The sequence below is a fragment of the Lontra canadensis genome, unplaced genomic scaffold (genome assembly GCF_010015895.1).
Source record: "Lontra canadensis isolate GAN:19392208 unplaced genomic scaffold, GSC_riverotter_1.0 scaffold608, whole genome shotgun sequence".
In the NCBI taxonomy this organism is placed as follows: domain Eukaryota; kingdom Metazoa; phylum Chordata; class Mammalia; order Carnivora; family Mustelidae; genus Lontra; species Lontra canadensis.
The window spans coordinates 28,860-49,265 of NW_022631592.1; the positions used below are offsets into that span (position 1 = coordinate 28,860).

General features: G+C 47.6%; 1 protein-coding gene across 3 annotated transcripts in view; it reads left to right on the forward strand.

The window, feature by feature from the left end:
- LOC116863146 (ubiquitin carboxyl-terminal hydrolase 7-like) overlaps nucleotides 1-19,703 on the forward strand; it is a 43,111-nt gene extending 23,408 nt beyond the window's left edge. The window contains exons 1-10 of one of the 3 annotated variants that reach the window (XM_032850639.1): nucleotides 1,404-1,495; nucleotides 6,270-6,374; nucleotides 11,862-12,060; nucleotides 13,809-13,947; nucleotides 14,563-14,651; nucleotides 16,740-16,848; nucleotides 17,764-17,894; nucleotides 18,294-18,348; nucleotides 19,332-19,412; nucleotides 19,512-19,703. In XM_032850639.1, the coding sequence (XP_032706530.1) occupies nucleotides 1,405-1,495; nucleotides 6,270-6,374; nucleotides 11,862-12,060; nucleotides 13,809-13,947; nucleotides 14,563-14,651; nucleotides 16,740-16,848; nucleotides 17,764-17,894; nucleotides 18,294-18,348; nucleotides 19,332-19,412; nucleotides 19,512-19,688 (1,176 nt within the window). In that variant the 5' untranslated portion in view covers nucleotide 1,404 and the 3' untranslated portion in view covers nucleotides 19,689-19,703. The other 2 variants (XM_032850640.1, XM_032850641.1) reach the window with 2 other exon arrangements.
- The last annotated feature ends 703 nt before the right edge of the window (nucleotides 19,704-20,406 follow it).

Genomic DNA, 20,406 nt, shown 5'->3' on the forward strand with positions numbered 1-20,406 from the left:
TGGACACACCCACCCACGTGTGTCTTAAGAGTGCAAGTGAACAGGAATAGGATTAGTGTGTTGTGTCACCGTTGGTGTCCTGGTTATACATTGTACTGTGATTTTGCAAAGTAGTGCCGGGGGATCTGGGTGAAGGGAAGTGGAGCTCTATTACTTCTATAATAATTGTGAAGCTACACTTATCTTAACAGTATGTTTAATAAAAAATGAAATCAGGGTGATCTAATAGAAATTTTCAGGGGTATAGGTTTTGTTGGGAGTAGGCACTTAATAAAGCGTATAAAGAAATTCAGCCTTCAAAGCGGCATCGTGCTGCGGCACCTGCGTGGCTCAGTCAGTTTGGCGTCCAGCTCTTGGTTTCGGCTCAGGTCATGACCAGGGTGGTGGGGTGGAGCCTGCACTGGGCTCTGCGCTCAGCGGGGAGTCTGCTTGATGTTCGCGCTCTATCTGGTCCTCTCCCATGCCCGCTTGCATGCAAGTTCTCTCTCTTAAATAAATAAATCTGTGTCATCATCAACAACAGAAAACGACACTGTGCCTCTTTACTCGGGACTCTTCCTTCTTTCTTTCTGACTGGTGCCTCTGGGTTCACTTGGGGCCTCCATCTAACTTACACTTTTATCACTTGGGGCCTCCATCTAACTTATACTTTTATCTGTCCTCCTTGTGGAGGACAGACCATGTGGGCAGAGCTGGGCTTTTAGAGAATGGTCCCCCCTGGGGGCAGTGCCCTTCACATCCAGCTGTAGCCTTAAGCCGCTGGATCCAATGATAAAGGGAGCTTGTGGTCATCACCTGAATGTCTGCACTGGGCCCAGCACTCAGTAGGGGCTCAGTAAATGGAGTTACAGACTCATGAAACACTTGAAGCAAACTTTACATCCTGTTTGCTCTTCAGGTCCGGCTTCAGCACAGACCCAAGCTCGCTCTTAGGCTGCCCTTTTCTGCCTTGAATGGTGTTGAGAATGGCGGGCGTGCTCTGGTGCCTGCTTCATGCTGAAGCTTTCCATATGGAAGTTTAACATCAGTTACATTCCTTGCTTCTTAGGCTTAAGGGTGTTCCGTTTTCTCTTTTTTCAACTAAACTTTTGATTTGAGATGATTTTTAGATTTACAGGAGAGATGTAGTTTGTGTGCTGTGTGCCTGTGATCCCCTTCACTAGTTTCCTCCTCTGTTAGCAGCTTAGATCAGCAGCTGAGGAACTGGTAACCCAACTCCTGACTTCTTTTTTTCCCCTTCCTGGACCACTTTGCCTTTTGGAAGTGATTATCTAAATTGATGAAGTTGCTTAAATATGTTCCTTGTCCCAAACCCAAGAATTCTGTATGTGTGTGTTGGGGGGGCTTTAAAAAAAAAAAAGAATGCTGAGGTAGAGCTCCTGGAGATTCTATGCGGTCACTCTGATGTGGACGAGAGAACCCCCGCCCCAGCCCCCGCAGATAGCACTGCAGAGCCATGCAGACATGGCGGGTAACCACAAGCCTGGACGAGAAGGTGACTTGGGGCAGGGGGGGGTTCAGGTGGGGGGTCCATAGGCACTAATGGATTTCCACAACCAGTACTGACATTTCTGAACTATCCTACTGAAATATATTTGGGGTTCTTAATTAAGAAATCAGTATGTAGGAAGATACTGGTGTTCTCATTTACCATGTGAACTTCTACTTGATAAAGTAACATTCCTTAAGACGGGTGCCAGGAGAGGAGGACCGAGCAGCGGCCAGAGGGCTTTTGACTTGGAATTCCAGGTGAACTGGTGGAGTTGGGAGTTTAGGCCGAGTACGTTGCGTTGGCGCTCTGTGTGCTCTGGCCTTATACTGAGCTGTGGTTTTGCTCACTGCGTTGGATCCCTAGTTGGAAGGTTTGAGGAGGAATCGGGGGCCTGAGCGGAGACTGGATCTGAGGTGTGTGCTGGGGTCTCTGTGGCTTAGGCAGCACCTGGCGGCAGTAGTTAGAAGCCTGTGCGATAGTTTGTCCCCTCAGTTCCAGCCTTGTTGGGGAGAGGTGTGTGAGTAATCTTTGTGAAGTGGCAGAAGATGTCAGAGCCAGCAAATTGAAAAATCTGCTTTGCTATTTCATCCAGGAATGGGATTCAGCACTGTTAGCGCCATATCATTTCCATAGCAATCCGCCAGTGTTCTTTGTTGAGTAGTCCTGTGTTATGACATCACAGGTGGAAGTCCGTGGGAAGGGAAGCTGAATGTAAGAATGGCCTCCTCAGGAGAAAGAGGAGGAAAATCTGTGGGCTCCGTAACCAGCCACGTTAGCCTCTTCTGTGTGTTTCTAGTCTTGAGAAAAGGCATTTTGTGTCCTTTTGTATATATATAAAATTGGACCTCTGATGCATATCACAAGGTTTGGCATCAGGAGCTTTACTAGTCACAAGGAACGGAAATTATCTTTGATTGTATTTGAGTGTCATAAATACATTTTGGAATAACTCCCCTCCCTTCCCCCAATATATGGCATATTTCGGACATTTTGTTTTTTTTTATTTGAGGCATGCCATATTGTCCTTGGTGCTCGCCAGGCATGTCCCCAATCTTACTGGAGACCATTGTGTGTCCGAAAATGAGCGCTCTGGTTCACAAATGGCCAAATGAGAGTTCACACATCTGGGGAAGGTCCAATCAGATGGGGCATAAAATTCAGGAACAGGATCACTTTATATATAGTGATAAATTCATATACACACACCAATCTTGCACTTCTTTGATGATAATGAAGGCAGTCTTAATCGTTGAAGATATTTCTGGAAGTCGAATGCAGAGGTTTTGTGGGCTTCAGGTACTTTCATCATTGAATTCAGGTCCAGGGATTTACTGTGTCTTAATTAAATTTTTAATCCTCTTGCTGAACTAACTCATTTATGAGGAGCTTTTTTTAACTGGATATTCAGTCCCTTAGGAGCTAGACTTGAGTTGCCAGCCTCTTCTTCCAAGGCCCCATGGCAGTTGGTTGGGAGCTTCCTGAGGCCTGTCTCTGGCCGGATCGCTCATGTACGTGGTGGACCTGAGAGGGACGTTTTGTCATTCCATAGCCACTGGCCTGACCAGCATCTCCATGCTTGAGGACGGAAAAGAGCAAATCGATCAACACAGCACAAATGTGTAAAAAGTTTGGGGTATTGCTGAGGAGAACCCAGTTCATACGTAGAACTCTATTTATTTTGCCTTTAGGGACCAACTGCAGAGAAATCCTGTCTTAATTAACACTAGAATAGGATCCTCATTTATAAAATACTAGATTTTTGTGAGTCATTGCATTTAGTTAATCCTACTTCTGAAAAACTGTGGCCCATTTCCCCCCCTACCCTACACCGTAGTGCTGTGGATGTTGATCCGTAGACCTTTTGAATTGATCTTAATTTTTTTTAAAGATTGTAGAGACTCAGAATCTTTTTAAAAAATAAAAAGAGAGAGAGAGAGAGCATGAGCCCGTGGAGGGCCACAGGGGGAGGGAGAAGCAGACTCCCTGCTGAGTGTGGAACCCAGGCTTGATCCCATGACCCTGAGACAGGACCTGAGCCAAAATCAACAGTTGGGCACTTAATTGACTGAGCCACTCAGGCGCCCCACCTTGATCTTGACTTTTATTATTACTATAACTTCCGGTGAAAAAGTATTCCAAGACCCTTAAAGATAGTCTTGTTTCAGCTATAAACTGAATTCACTTGTATCTCAGAATCTTCAGGATTACGAATCAGTTGGGGAATTCTATGACCCGCTGTAGTTCACACTGCTTATGTCTACAAAGCATCCTAGTTTTAGGTGTGATGCTGTTTTGTATACAGAGTTTATTTTTGAATCATGCATGAAAAACCATATTTTAAGGCAATTGTAGTGGGACAGATTTGAACTGAGGAACTAAGTTAAAATACCAAGCTTACATCAAGCAAATTATTTTAAGATTTATGGTGCATTCGTGTGGTGTGAGAGTGTGTATAGTGCTGACTCAAGCTACTGCTGCTTCTGGAGAGCCTTTGAATAGTTGATGTGTCCTTCCGGTGTTTGTTTATCATGTAAAGGGAAATGAGAATTTATTTGTTCTTATTCCAGCACACTCTGTCTCTTTTATAACAGAGGTTACATGTGATGATATTTATTGCTTGGTATCTTTTTTTTTTTTTTTTAACTTAGAGCTTAGAGAACTTTCCAGATAGGTACATTGAAACACTGATTTATAAAACACTGCTGCATAATATTCTATTAGTGGAATGTGCCATAATTTATTTCATAGTCCTTCATAGGGGTTTTTCCTCATAAAATATTTTTAATGATGGTTTGGTGTTTATTTAGGAGGCTATATGTGGATGAAGTACACTTCAAAATGTCTTTTTAAAAATGTTGCTTTTTAAGCACATGTTTTAGAGTTTGAGCTAATTAAACATCAGCAAAAAGAATTTCTTCTTCCCACTCCACTTTGTGTGTGTGTGTGATGGTTGAGGGACCAGTTCAAAAATGTATATATATATATATATTTTAAATAACTTTAACACAGTTGTTAAATACATGTATTGATAGTTAATAAGACGAGTATCAGAATTGGAAGTGATATAAATTTGGCAATATCTATTTATTGGCCTCCAGAGATTTCTAAGGTGTATTTTGAGATGCTTAAGGGAAAAAACATGTTTTATATTCAGGCATTACTTAAGATGTAATCTGATAATTGGGGGTTGGTCTAGAGGGGAACCATGGAGGGTGCTGTCCGTGGTGCTGAATCAGACCGCCTGACGATCTGAATGGGGCGGAAAGGCTCTGAAATGTCACAGGCCTAGAACACACTTAGGTAGCTGTTTTTAAAACCACATCTGTTCAGAGCTAAGACTGTTGTTCGGTCAGCATGTGTACAGGCAGCATAAAGGGGCCACATTAGTTGCAGTGAGCTGTTCTTACATCTGGAAGCAGGGGAGGGTTTATATATGAAGTATGGACCCTTTTTGCTAGTGAAGGCTATTTAAATCCCAAGTCCTGAGGTAACCTTTTTTTCCTTATAAGTCAAGGACTTGCATCAGTGCGAGATAGTTTTTTTTTTTTTTAAGATTTTATTTATTTTATTGACAGAGATCACGATTAGGCAGAGAGGCAGGCAGAGAGAGAGGAAAGGAAGGAGGCCCCCCGCTGAGCAGAGAGCCCGACGCAGGACTCGATCCCAGGATCCTGGGATCAGGACCCTGGGATCACGACCCAAGCCGAAGTTCGAGGCTTCAACCCACTGAGCCACCCAGGCAGTTTACCTTGTATTTGCCATTTATTGTTTCACGTTTTGAATCCATGCCTTTGATCATACGTAAATGTTTGTCAAGCTGCATTTCAGCAAGCATTTAGAAATCTATAGCACAGGGGCGCCTGGGTGGCTCCAGTTGGTTAAGCATCTGCATTTGGCTCAGGTCATGATCCCAGGGTCCTGGGACCGAGCCCAGGGAGTCTGTTTTTCCTCTTCTCCCCTTCCCATCCCACTCGTGTACTCTCTCTCTCAAATAAATAAATAAATAACATCTTTTTTTTTTTTTAAACAAAAAAGAAGTCTTAGCACATCTTTTTATGTGCTTCTCAATCCTTTTCAACTCTTTATAAATGCCAATCCTCCTAGGGACCCCGTTTCACACTCCCTCTGCCCCTCCCCTCAACCTCCAGTTTGTTTTTGCATGGATTTATACTTCAGTTATCACAATAATTGTCCAGTGACACTCTGAGTCTCACAATGTGATGTTTTAAAGTGCTGACTTGTGATTGAAAGTTCTAATACCCACTGCTATGTATATATTTAGTTAACAATATTTCCTCTTGGGTTGAGTTTTATTTTCGTTTTTTTAAAGATTTATTTGAGAGCAAGCGCGGGGTGAGGAGCAGAGGGAGAGGGAGAAGCCGGCTTCCCATTGAGCAGGGAGCCCGCTGTGGGGTTTGGGGCTTGAATCCGGGGACTCTGGTTTCATGACCTGAGCCGAAGGCAGACGCTTAACCGACTGAGCCATGCTGGCACTTCGTGGGGTTGAGTTTTAATGAGTAGGAAGGCCGTCTCAGAATATTACTGCAGATAGAGCAAATGTGGCATAGTGATTGTTTGCATCCCATTTAGCATTTTGAAAGCAAAGTTCGTATTTAGTGAACATATTAGTAAACACCTTTTGAGTTACAGTGTGTTCATTATGGCACATTTGGATGATATTAGTGACTGGAAATCATCAAAAGTACAAATGTGCTTTTCTTTATTTAATCCAAGACCTGAAGGTAAAAACCATGGAATTTCTCTGTTTTCTTTAAAGCTGGAGATACAGATGACCCACCAAGAATTACTCAAAACCCTGTTATCAACGGGAATGTAGCCATGAGTGATGGGCACAACAACACAGAGGAAGATATGGAGGACGGTGAGTACACGCGGTTTACTTGCACTGGGCGGAAAACTATCAGAAACACAACTAGACGTGCTGTAATTTTCTTCCCTGAGTACTTCTGAGTTCCTTAGGAGTAGCTAGTTTTCAGGAGGTTTGTATCTGAGGCAAATTTAGGAGACTGTTTTGGTTTTGAATTTCAAGATTAGCTGCAAATTTCAGGGTAAAGTGGTTCTCCCCAGCCTAGGTGAGAAGGTTTAAGTACAGAAGTTTGTAATTGACGGGGGTTTACTCAGGTTTGCAATTTCCCAGCCACTGTTAGTGTTCAGAACAAGTGTATCTTACTCTCCTTTTTGTTTGCAGCAAGATACTCCTAGACATTGGAACTTGGCTTTCCATTGCACTCTTTTTGTAGCGTGTATCAGTTGTCTGTAGCTGATAACCCCTCCCCGCTCCCGTTAGGTGTGAAGTCTGAATCGAGCTTTGGGCTTCATTCTCCCACACTGACTTTTGGTCTGTATCTTCTATGCAAAAAGTGTATGCATAGGTATATGCATGGACATTTTGTGCCCAGGAGATCACTTTCTTTCAAGGCTGTTTCTTCTTTATAATTTACCAGATAGGTGACCTGTACACTTAATTGCAAGGTCAAAGTCATGAAACGGTAGCAGCCAGTAATCGCTTTATGCAGCCCCTGGAATCTTGCAGTGTGATATGAAACCATGTTCTGTCAAAAGCATGTCCATCCATCCTCATGAGGGTTGTGTCCTTCCCAGGGGAGTAACGGGGCAGTTGAAAGGAACCGTCAGTCACGGGCTGCACCACCAGAAGGACTGCTGTTCAGACCTCCTGCCAAAAGTTCAGCCTCCGTGAGAAACTGCAGCCGTAGTTGAGCGTTCTCTCACAGTGCCGTTTACCCCCTGGCAGCTGGCTGAGGCAATATCTGAGGAAGGTAAAGAGGCGTGGTCTACACCCCGCTGCTTTGTTACCTGTGGAGTGCGCTTTCCACTGTAGATCAAGGGCAATGGTGTGGGTGTGGTCTCCGGTCGCTGGGCTCTTGGTTTTAGTGCGGACACCAGAGGTGCCGAAAGTGATTCAGAGAGTGCGGTTGGGAAGGTGTGGCCAGGCCCAGTGTGCAGGTGTGAGGCGGAGACGGTTCCAGTCCCTTGAGGAGCAGTAACTGGCCCACCCCAGGCAGAGAGCTCCCCGTCTAGTTCCACAGAGCAATTCCAAAGGAGTATTTCCTCGCGTGTGTTTTGGGTGGGGGGGCCTGGGAGGAGGTGCAGATGTAGATAAAGGGCAGAGTTTGTCGACTTTGGCACTGTTGCCTTTTTGGGTGCATCATTCTTTGTTGTAGGTGCTGTCCTCGTTGTGATCAGATGCCAATGTCATCCCACCCTTACGCCCTCTCCTTGCAGTCCTGACAACCAGAAATAGGACACTGCCAGATGTCTCTGGGGGTTCAGAGTGCCTCATTTGAGAACCACTGTTAGGAGATCCGTAATGTACATGAAAACCCCTTTCCTTTTCAGGCAAATTTTACTACACTAGTAGTAGTAAATAATGTGCCAAACCATAGAACCTAATAGTGGAAATATTCCTGTAGTGAGTTACCAAACGGAGAAAGGGTATTAAAGGACAAAGCAGAGCGGTCTTCGGTAGCACCATGTTCCTGGTTTGGGATTTTAGGTGTCTTTTGAAAGGCCCAGTATAAGAGAGTGAAAAGATTTTTATCTCTTTCATGGTAAGGGGCTGGGAGGGAGATTGTTCTGGTTCTAGGAGTAGAAGCCTTAGTTGAAGGCAGCATTTTCCCAGTTGTGATAAGTATTTTGAAACTCTTTTCTGTGGGATGTTAGCATGTGGTGAGATGTCTAGGAAGTTTGAGGGGTGCTGGGCCAACCAGAAGTCCCTGTCGCGGGCTTCTCTGGGCTGTCTGCACCTTAATGTCTTTCTCCAAAAGACTTGTTTTGTTAACGATTCCCCAAGACTCTGAACTTTAGAAACCCTTTTCTTGAATCTCCTTCTGACATGGGAAAGTAGGACACACGATCCAGGAAATGCTGGATTAGGCTTATCTACTGGGCAGAAGGGCCTTCTTTGGGAGGGGAGTTTCTCTGCAAAAGCTAAATGGCCGACCGCACAGACAGGTGTTGGGTGGAGATAGCTAGCACATCTAAAAGTCCTGGTAACCTGGGATTACGGGCAAGAGTCAGAATCATTTTCTGGTTGCACCTGCCTATGCTACTTTGGTTTTAGTTTCTTACTCTGTTTTTCCGTAGTTGAAGAGGAGAAGTTTTAGAGTCATTGCAGCCCCAGTAGAAGTTGGTACCCATGAAACAAAAGTAATGTCTGGGGATTAACTAGGACTTGAAAAGAATGAAAAACAGAGGTCTGATAAAATGTGAGAGCGCTGTCTGGGGACCCTTCAGGCTCAGCTTCTGGCTTAAGATAAAACAACAGACCGTATCGCCCTCTACCTTTTTTTCAAAGCAACTGGACCCCGGGCTGGTTCATTGGCCTTTGCCCGGCGAAGATGAGGCGGGAGCGCGAACGGGCGTAGGGTGCTGCTGTGTGAGGGCAGGGTGGAGGTGGTGGGTGACCGAGTGTTGAGGCTGAGGATGTGTGGTGACAGCAGGGAGCAGACATGCATCGTCCTATCCTGGACAGTGCAAAGAGCTACACAGTAACGCACCAAGTGCGGCGTCCGGGCAGGTTGTAGAGTCTGTTCAGATGAAGCTGATTCTGCAGGGTGTGGGGCATTCCTCAGAATCCCACGTGAACTGCTTTCCTTTTTTTTTTTTTTTTTAATTTTGAAGTAATTATAGACACAGGAAAATCGCAAAAATAGAATCCTGGAGTAACTTTCACCTGTTTTCTTGGGCAAAGACATTTATGTCTCCTGTAATTGCTTACGGAAGTATGATCAGGCCAGGCCTTTCTGCCAAAGATGGGTTTCTAGCCTGCTCTGCTCTTTCGTAGACCCTCTTGCCTTGACCTTTCGGTATATAATGTTATTTTTCATTTATGTAATTAGTTACAAAGAGTTGAGAGCCATAAGGCGACATTTTATTCACATGAAAGCTCATGTTAAATGTCCCAGTTAGCATATTTCCCGAAGTAAGTCTGTCCTGAGGATGTGCCTGGAATGGGAGGTGGAATGTCAGTCCGTGCGTGTGAGCGGAGCGTGTGAGGCAGAGGCTGCGGGACGTCTCCGCCTCTGAAGGGAGGGTCTGCTCTAGGCAGCTCGGTGCCCTCTGCGTTTTGTTGGGTCCTATGTAATATTTAGGATGAATTCTGGAATTCGTTTATAAAGTGTGGGGGAGAACAAAAAAGTATTCAGGATACGTTTCATTTTACGTCTGTGTAAAAACCGAATGCGACAAAGAATGGAATCATATCGGAAAGCCAGTAGTTGAGTTAGAAGCGAGGCAGAGCTTCAGGACAGTGAGCTCTTCAGGGTCTCATGAGTGTGTGCCCTGAGGAGATTTCTCATTTGGTTGATGGCATTTCTTTGGTCCCCATAAAGCAGGCCAGTTTGATTGGGCTCTGCATTTGGGAGTTGCTAAACTCTAGAATACGGCATTTTGTAAACCAGAGGCAAGATCACCATTTAGGGGCCACAGATCTTGAGTATTTTGTGAGTCACCTCGGATGAGATACACCACAGCCTCGGCGAGCAAAGTGGGAGTAACCTCTGTCTTGGGCCCCCTTGCAGGATTGAGATGCAGCTCACGTGTGAGTCTGAAATAGTGGCCCACTTTGTTCCTAAGCAGTTCTGACACATGACCTTGAACCCATCTCTTGGCCTTTTCAGGGACTTTTGCCCCTCCGAGGGGTTTAAGTCCTTGCTGCCTCTTGAAGAAGCTTGGGTACATACTGCAGCTCTGAGATGGGACGCCCCCTCTGGAGCAGCCCTTCCTTCCGAAGGGCCTGTGCCATATGTGGAGCCGGGTTACACGGAGCCGAGACATTGGGGAAGAGTGTCGACACGAGGGGTCAGGGCCAGCTGTCACGCTTACTTTTGGTTCTCATTTCTTTGGTAAAGAATGCTGCCCTCTCATGAGGATTGATGGACATGTTTTCTTCATAGCAATTCAGGTAGTCGCAAACATGCACGCTTCGGAGACCGAGGAGTCTGTATCCCGGGCACTTGGTTGTCTTAGCGAAGTTTGGAGACTGAAGGATGGAGGCAGCGTGTCCTTACCATGCTCTTCCCCAAGCCCGAGAGCCTCCCTTGGCGCTTCAGGGGCTTGGGGTTCAGGGATGCCAGAACAGCCCCTGGTGCCAAACCAGGCAAACCTTCCGTGTTCCTTAGAGGGGCACACCTCTGATGGTTCTCGTCCCACCCGGTGAACTGCAGCCTGTCTGCGGCCATGAGGTACCGAAGTGGAGAGGAAGCACATAGAGATTAGTATAGCACCTTGACCTTTGGTAGCCGCTTCCTGGCGTTCTGTAAAAGTGCCAGCCAGTAAGATGGCACAGCCTGGGGAGGGCTGCCCTTCACGGGAGCTGAGAAGCGCCCACACAGATGCTGCTGGGCTTGTCAGGGCTCATCAGCAGCCAATGTCACCTGTAAATGAAGAGTCACCATCTCAGTCAAAGGTGCAGTTCTAAAGTGTGACTTTGTTCCCCTCCCCAAGATCTTACTTACTTGAGAGAGAAACAGGCTCCCCGCGGAGCAGGAAGGCCGCTGCGGGACTCGACCCCAGGACCCTGGGATCATGACCAGAGCAGAAGGCAGATGCTTAATCCACTGAGCCACCCAGGCGCCCCCTAAAGTGGGACTTGTAATTGAAAATCTGCTAAGAGACAGGCACTCTATCCATACTCCACTTTCTATTGGAGGAAACCTTAATTCCCTAAATTGGCCTTCAGATCTTGTTGAGTAAATGTAACGATTTTTACGATTCCTGTGGAGAATACCAGTTTCTTTCTCTTTAAGTTAATCCCCCTTCAGGAGTCCAGGCAGGTATTTTAACAGAAATGGAGAGCTGGTGAATTTCACATTTATTTTGGGGCTCACTTCTTAGCAGTCTTGTCTCTCAAACAGCGCTGGGCTGCGGCGGGCATGGCTGTGGCACTCTCTCCAGGTGCCCCGTGGGCCCCGAGCGCCCACAAGCACCTCGCCCCCCTCCCTGCTCCTCTGCAGACCGGGCCCAAGTCAGCTCCTTTAGCAGGTGTCCCACGAGCGGGGGCCTGTCCACCCACTGAGGGTGACTTGGGAGTTGCCAGAGTAGAGTAGACCTTTCTTACAGGCCGAACTCTGGAATCAAGGAGGGCAGGCAGGTGCGTGTCGTCAGCCCTGTGGGTTCGGATGTCCCTCACACATTTGCTTGTGTCACTGCACTGTTGCGGGTTATCAGCGCTTGGGAAGGATGCTCTCGCTTCCCGCAGTCAGGGTTAGCGGTTAGCTTGCGGGTTCCCGCAGGTGTTGGTTGTCCCACGCGCGGTCGCACGGCCGCTGGCCGTCGGTGCTGTTTGACAATGCCCGAGCCCTGTGACTGACACGGCCTTTTCTTGCAGACACGAGTTGGCGCTCCGAGGCGACCTTTCAGTTCACTGTCGAGCGCTTCAGCAGACTGAGTGAGTCGGTCCTTAGCCCTCCGTGTTTTGTGCGAAATCTGCCATGGAAGATTATGGTGATGCCACGCTTTTATCCAGACAGACCACACCAAAAAAGCGTAGGATTCTTTCTCCAGTGCAATGCTGAATCTGATTCCACGTAAGACAGTTTAAATGATGCGATTACAAACCCACAAATAGTTACGCTATGCGATTGAAGGCCCGATCTGATCGGCCTCTTTGAACTTAACGGTATTGAGTTTCCTTGCTGCCTCTACCTTTGATTTTACGTTCGATGAAATACATTCCCCTCCTTAAAACTCAACGGTAGGTGTTCTGTCCAAGTTAGAAAAGGTGTCTGTTTTTCTTGCAAAAGAGAAAGCGAGGTTCACGCGTTAGGATCTTCCAGCCCACGGAACCTGGAAGCGGGCCCCTGTGCACGGGCTCACTACTGAATTCCGGGCTTTGGTAGGTTATCAGTCCCTGCCCGAAGGGAAAACTGTAGTCCTGGAAAGTCCTCCGGTCCCGTGGCCTCCCCATCGTTGTGTTAACCAGTTCCTGTGTGTGGATTCAGAAAGATTGAATTAAAACACTTTTGGAGGGTATTACAACATGGGCCTCTTCAGCTTATTTTAGGAATATTGTTTTGTTCCTGTCATTTTTAAAAAGCAGTGTGTAATAAAATGTCTTCAAATTGAGAAAAGTCTTCATGGTCCCATTATTCAGATGAAACTAAAGATTAAGGCTTCACATTTTCTCCCCACTGATTCCTTCTCAAAAGGAGAAGGAATTAAAAACTGTCACTGTTCAGCATTTCTCAGAGGCTTAGTTGACATTGTTTGAAGGGGTCCCCGGATCACTAGGTCACCATGTCCTTCTCGTTCCCTATCGAGGATCCCATGAGAAGGCCGCATCCTTGGACCATGATTGTGTGGTCACCCCCAGACAGTGGCCCTTTGGAGCTCTCATGGAAGGCTGTTACCCAAAGGGCACTGGCCCTCCCTGTTCTGTCCAGGCCCCAGGGAATGCAGTCCGTTTCCTTGGGCTCTTGGCTGGGATGGGTAAGAAGTGCGAAGCCAGGTGTGTGCTGCAGCCTGTGTGTAGGTTAAATTTTTTTCCCCTGTGTTCCTATTATGATCTGGTTTCCGGTGAGTATTTGGGCTGCACATTAGTCTAACAGGCAGCTTCACGCTGACAGTCATTGGGGAAACAGCGAGCGAGCGGGCCGGGCCGTGTCCAGTGTGGCCGGCCCGAGCCAGCGTAGTGCCGGTACTGACACTGCGCTCAGGTCTCTAGCTCCAAGCCCTTAGTGGACCTTTCAAGGGCTGTAGCCTTTCGGTTTTTAGACATTGGTCCAGAGGCCCTTTTGTGATCTCTGCCCACCTTGACGGCAGCAGGGCTCTTGGGCTGTGCCAGGATTTGGTGGCTCTGCTTGGAGTCCCCCGGGAGCTGCTGGGGGGGGGGGGGGGGGGGGGCGCTCCTGGAGGGCACGACTCTCACCTTCTCTCGTTCTCTTGTGTCACTAATACCCGGAGTAGATCCTAAAACTACCATGTGACCAGAAAACCAGCCTCTCATAGAATCTGAAGACCAGTGTCTAAAATTCAGAAACTTTTCTGTTTTACTGGTAGCAATTATAAAAAAGAACCTGACCTAAAACTTCGTAAAGAAATTAAAATGAATAAAATCACGGGTCAGATCACTACAGGTGGCCTATGAGCACCCCCAGACTCTTAGCTGTGTTCCCCATTAGAGGTAAATGTGTCGCTCTCCCAGCTCCTCCCACCCCTCCCAAAAAATAAAAGAGGAAGAAGGAAAACTAATGTGGGAAGTTCTGTGTACTGCGTTACTGAAGTGAGCAGATGTCCGTTAAATCGGTCAACTGAGGCTTAGGTTTTCCTTGAACAGGTCGTGGTCCTGCCACGCGCAAGCCGTGCTGAAGATCATAAACTACAGAGACGACGAGAAGTCGTTCAGCCGCCGCATTAGTCACCTGTTTTTCCACAAGGAGAACGACTGGGGGTTTTCCAACTTCATGGCCTGGAGCGTAAGTAACCGACTGTTGACACGGAGTCATCTGAGCCTTACTCCTTCCCGAGTGCCTTCACTCCTCAGAGCCCTGTGTCTTGTAGCATCAAACGCGTGCTTCCTAAGTGGGGCAGGTGTCCGGAACTGTGTGTCCTCCGGTTTGTTGGCTGAGGTTTTTAAGCAGCCGACAGGGCAGTATTGGGGTGGGGGCACCCAAGTCGGGCATGGCTTCAGGGAACCTCCTCAGTACTTAGGCCCAGGTTTTTCGGCTGCTCTTGGGAGAGGTGGAACCCAGGAGCGCGCTGTCAGGAGTGTCCTGCTCGGCCCTCCAGCACTGGATCCCCGGAACCTCTCCGAGCCCTTGCTCTGGGGCCCGAGTGCTGGTGCCTCAGGCCATGCCCTGGATCAGCCCCCAGTGCCTCCCAGAGCTTCCTGGAGGGATCTAGCCCTTGCCAGTCTTGTTCAGAGGACATTAGTTAAAGCAGATCAAAATGCTGCAAAATCAGAAGCACCATGTGGGGGTTGGAAAAAGTAGTGTTTTCCTCTAATACGTAGAGGGCACTGGGGTAATTGTTTAGAACGAAGCGAGCATTTGTGTGTTCTTATGCAAGTTGGATATTCTTATTTTTTATAGGAAGTGACTGATCCTGAGAAAGGATTTATAGATGATGACAAAGTTACTTTTGAAGTCTTTGTACAGGCGGATGCTCCCCATGGAGTTGCGTAAGTTTTTCTTTACTTGGGTGCTCTTAAGAAACACCTTTTGTGCTGTGATGAGAGAAGCACTAGCATGTGAGCAGAGACACACATACTTAACAGATACGCACCCTCTCTGCGCTTGCCCACACAGTCGGGGGGTGTGCGGCTCTGCACGCCAGCCTCACGTTCACTCCTTTGCTTGGCCTGTTTTCTGGAGCGGTTTCTGTAGGCCGGACACTGCTGTGCATTAGGAAGGTGATGGTGGTCGGCAAGATAGCCGTGCATTTCTGTCCTCAAATATCCAGACTGGTGGGGCAGTTCATAAATCCTGCAGAGGAAATGCCCAGATTTTACTCTGAAGACGGCAGGGATGGGAAGGTCTGGGAGCGGCGAGTCTGAGTCAGGAAGCAGGGGCGGAATGGGTGGGTTGAAGATGGTGAGGAAGGTGGACCCCAGCATGGAGGACTGGCAGGAGATGGGTTGATTGCTCAGTGGTGGGAGGTCTGTGTGCACAAGGCAGTGTTCAGCCTTACAGGAGGCATGGAGGGGTGTGGGGCTACTTGGCAAGGAGGGGAAGAGGTTGGGGCAGGGAGAGCAGCAGGAGCCAGGAGACCAGCAGGGAAGGCTGGGGTGGGGCGGTGCATCCTGAAGGTGTGGAGGTTGAGCCGGAAGCTGGACTCTGGCTGTGGGGCCCTGCTGCCTTGTCCAGGCCCCAGGGTGAGGCGGCGAGTGCAGTCTGGGAAGACGCTGAGCGGCAGGCACCCGTTTCTTGCTCCCCTTATTTTATCTCCACGTGGCCCTGCTCTGGCAAGAGCGCTGGTGTGGGTTGACCCGGATGGCCGGAGCCGGGAACTGTGGGGCAGCCGAGGAGGAGCTGTTAACGAGTCCGGTCCCGGCTGCTGTGGCCTGGGGCGTGTGCAGGAAGAATCCAGCTTTTCCTGAGCCTTTTCAGAGCTCAGGTTAGATGCAGACATCAGGACTGGAAGTACAAACAAGAAGATTAAATTTCTGTGGGTTTTTACGCCACCCCCCCATTTTGAAAGTCTTCCCCTATGTTTATGATGATACTTTACTTGACTAAAAAAGTGGATTGGGGTTTTCCAGCCTTACCAATCACAGCAGATTTCTTGCTTTAGTTTGATCTGTTCAGCCATTATTGCTTAATTTTTACGATTGTAGTTTTTAAAATAACCATCTATAATTTAGGATTCTTGCATTTTCTTGCCAGTTTTTAAAATTCTCCATGGTTGCATTCATACACACGGACACTCACACCCACTCACACACACACACTTGAGCCAGGGCCCTTTGGGACACCTGAGTGTGGCAGCAAGGTCATAGGCTAATCCCTGGAATCACAGAGTACTATGGACCCCAGCCTCGGCCAACAGTAAACATCTCCTCTAGGGTTGGTCACGCTTGGTGGCAGTCATGTTTGTTCATGGCTTTGCGTTATATACAGAGGGTGCTGGGGAAGGGGGTGGCTTTAGCTGGCATTCTCTTCCTGTGACGATGGGGGCAGTGTGCAGCACGGACTGCTAACTCTGAGAAAATACACCTTTTCTCCTCAGTAACCACCACTGTAGACTAGGGAGAAAGAGAACTGGGAGTTGAGAAGCCCGAACTAGAATTTGCCCCAGCGTACATGCTTGTCTTTGCTTCTCTGTATAACTGCAAAGAGAGGGGTTCCGACTGTGCGTTTCTTGCTGACTCCACATGTGACCTAGTATGTATGCCGTGGACCCACACGGGCCAGTCGCATAGGATTCACGGTTGTGTGTGAGTGGTGTGTTGGACAAAGAAGGCAGGGCTGCCGTCAGCGGCCTTAAGCTGCTTCTCCAGTGCTGGGCTCGTGCACTTGGGCGAACAGAGCCCGTGACCGTACTAAGAACTCCTGGCCCCGGTGCCCTTGGTGCCTGGGGGCCTGGCGGTGAGTTTCTCCCTCGGAGGGGTGTGTTGGCCATTGTTCCCGTGTCAGGATGGTGGGCAGGAGGTGACGGTGTACAGCAGCGCGGGGGCTCGCCGGCGTCTCGCCGAATCGCTCCACACACACTGCAGAAGCGAGGAGGTGTCCTGTGCGGTTTTTCCCTCAACCTCCAACTGATCTTGTAGGTGGGATTCAAAGAAGCACACGGGCTATGTCGGTTTAAAGAATCAGGGAGCGACTTGTTACATGAACAGCCTGCTGCAGACTTTATTTTTCACAAATCAACTACGAAAGGTAAATGGATGGTATTTCTTCCCCTCAACCTTCCACCCACCCTGTTGCTCAAGTCCTAAGGGACAAGCAAAGTCCTGTCACCCGACTTTGCCGTGTCCCTCCCAGTACCACAGTGCTGTCTCCAGAGAGGGCCCTCTTTTATGCGAATGCGGATCTTTATTCCTCAGCGTGTGGACACTTGTGAAGCTAACTTGGGGGATAAAAGTTGGCTGGCTAACAGACCTAACTTCATGGGGGCTCTGTAGTCCCGTGATACAGTTTGTTGGTTTTTAACACGAAAGCCATTAGCGGCAACATTTGAAAGTTTTGTATCAAAACTGAATGGACAAAGCCACTGGCCGTGAAGTCGAATTTTCACTTACAGGTAAAACTTAGGGTCGTGAGAATACTAATAAAAACCACAGACATGCTTTGGCTCTACTGGAGGATAACTAGTCGGCTGTCCCTTTGCAATGCCGTGTGAACAGCACAGGGTGGTGCAGGCAACATGGGCCCCCGGTTGTGGGGGGCCGCTGGCTGGTCCGCTGGCTGTTCCTGCTCCAGCGGCACTGTCGGTCGCTGCCCCGATAGGACGGTGTCGCAGGGACAGGCGGATGTGGGTCATGGCAATGGCACTTAGGTCTTACCACAGCTTCTGTTCACAAGTAACGTTAAGCTAAAAAGTGTGGCTTTAAGAGGTAGGAAATAAAAGTGGTTCTCTTTGGATGGTGAGCCGTGGGTAATTTTTTAAATTCGTTTTGACTTTCTTGTGTTTTTTATACTGCCTCTGAAGACTTTCATGATTACTGTTTTTAAAACGTCCTGACCTGTTTGGGGGATAGTTAGAAGCCCTGTCCACTGCCTTAAGCCGTGGTGATATTAGAAATGATGCTTTCACATAAAATTCCATTTTTATTTCTTAATCAATCATTTTAGGCTGTGTACATGATGCCAACAGAGGGTGATGATTCCTCCAAAAGCGTCCCCTTAGCGTTACAAAGAGTGTTCTACGAATTACAGCACAGCGATAAGCCTGTAGGAACAAAAAAGCTAACAAAGTCCTTCGGGTATGTATCAGAAATCTGCCTTTCCTTCTTCCTTCTCCAAGGAAGAGTCATGAGTGCGTAGTAGGAGGATGGAGAGCAGGGTGTAGGCATTTAAGTACACCCAAGTATTTTTATCACCGTACTTTGTCCTTTTTGGACATAAAGGCTCTGTTTTAGAATTTTGCTTGAGACCTAATTTACCACATAATGATGTCCCCTCACACACAGAGGAGGACAAAACTGTGGTGTCCTGTTAGAATCCGGGCGTCTTTAAACCAGGGCCCCCCTAAATAACCTCCAGAAATGAATTTCAGAATAATGGCTGATTATGCAGTTTACTTTTTAAAGTCTGAGTTGCTTAATATGCACTTATTTGAAACACGGAGCATTAAATATAAATGTTCCTTCTCTCTTTCCAAGGTGGGAAACCTTAGATAGCTTCATGCAGCACGACGTTCAAGAGCTGTGTCGAGTGGTAAGTTCTGCGCCGAAATCGTACACTCCTTAACACTGACTGCAGCGGAGCAGCGTCAGACGTGGTGGCCCAGCTCAGACCTGCTCCATGCCACACGCGCCCGTCCTCGAGTGGGGCAGAACCAGGCCAGGAAGGAGAGGCAGCATCTGTCTCATTCACGAGCCAGAAAAAAATGAGCGCAATTGCCGTTGGAGAGGGCAGTGTGAGGGGAAAGTTGGATTTACAGAGCAGGAGGTAGTATGGTTTGATTTTGTTAAACTGGTACATCTGTCCCAGTTACTAACCCGAGAAACCGCAGACTGGCCTAAGGAGCTGTCCCGAACCCCTGCTTCGCTGTTAGAACAGGGACTTCCGTCGTTTCTCCAGAGTGTCCTGACTGCCCCTCGGCACAGAGGTTCTAACTGGGGCAGCCCTCTGTGCGGCTGATTCTCCCCAAAACCGTCTTTAGTCAATAGCAGATTCCTGTCCTTCCAGTTGTGGTCAGAGATGCACATGGACACACACACACACACACAACATGAAATGGTTATTCAAGGTGATTGGCTGGGCAAGGTGTGTTTTCTTTTTTGCAGCACTAGCTGGATTGAATCCAGTTCATTAAATATCCATGGACAAACCAGTCAATCCTGTTGACAGGCTCAACCTCATTAATCTCTTGGTGTGGACCAATACGAGTTAAGTTTAGTGCTCAATTTACATGCTTTTCCACAGAGGTAAAATAAATATAAAAATGCTTCTAAAGGCACTACAGATTACTAATTCATTCCAAAGGCTGTACTGAGGTTAATCTCAACTGTTGCATGTAGATATTTTTGTAAATATCCAACCAAGGAAGAAGACTTTGTATGTTTTCATAATTGCATGCTAAAGGTCTTAATATTTATAGTCTAGAGCTCCTTTGACCGTTGAAATTTCCTAGTCAAGTTTCAAATTATTGTAAATTGAGCATAACATTTTCCTAAAGTCACAACTTTCTCTTCCAGTTGCTTGATAATGTGGAGAATAAGATGAAAGGCACGTGTGTGGAAGGCACCATACCTAAATTATTCAGAGGCAAAATGGTGGTATGTGGTTACCAGCTTTCAATAATGATCTTAAGTGATTTAAGAATGAGAGTATTTTGACAATTAATATTTAAGCCATCTTGTTTTCCTTATTTGTAGTCCTACATCCAGTGTAAAGAAGTAGACTATCGATCTGATAGAAGAGAAGATTATTATGATATCCAGCTAAGTATAAAAGGAAAGAAAAATAGTAAGTCTTGTGTACATTTTGGCACGACCTTTTGCTCATTTCTGTTTTGCTTTAATGCTTCATTTACCCGAGTGGTTTTTCGTTGAAATACTGCTCAGAGAAGGTAGCCCGAGTGACGAGTGTGCAGCTCGCTGAGCGCACACGGGCTCGGTCCCCCACCTGGCTCAGGCCGCGCGGCGTGGCTGCCTCGATGCCGGTGCTTCCCCACCCCGACCTCCCCTTCTCAAAGGAAACTGCTGTTGGGGCTTTTAACGTCCCCTCCTAGGTTGCGTTTGCATACTTGAAATATTTCCAGAGAGGGGATCGTGTGGGTTACAGCCTCTGCTCTGCACTTCCTGCATCATATCCACAAGGAGCGATAGTGGGTTCGTTTTCACCGCTTGATGGCGGTCCGTGTGGGGGTGCATCATAGGCAATTCGAAACCATCCTCTCCTTGATGTGGGGGTCTTCAGCGTGGGGCTCTTGTGCCTAAGGCTCCTTGGCTGTTCTGTGCCCAGTTCCGGTGCACGTGTTTGCGTTGACGGTGAGCGGAATTGTTGGCTCCGTAGCGGAAGCCAGTTTCTCAGTTTCTCAGTTCTAGTCCCTCCAGGGCTGGTGAGAGCAGCCACTGCTCCCCAGCCACAGCGGAACTGTTGGCTCTCAGACCAAACGTTCTGATGGGAGTAGGGGCCCTCTCAGTTTTAGTACACATGTCGCTGAAGGTCATCGACATTGTCGCCTTTCCAAATGCTTACTGGCCATTTGGATATCTTCTTGAACATCAGGAACGTATTCAGTAGTGACTTAACGTCGTCACTGAGCAG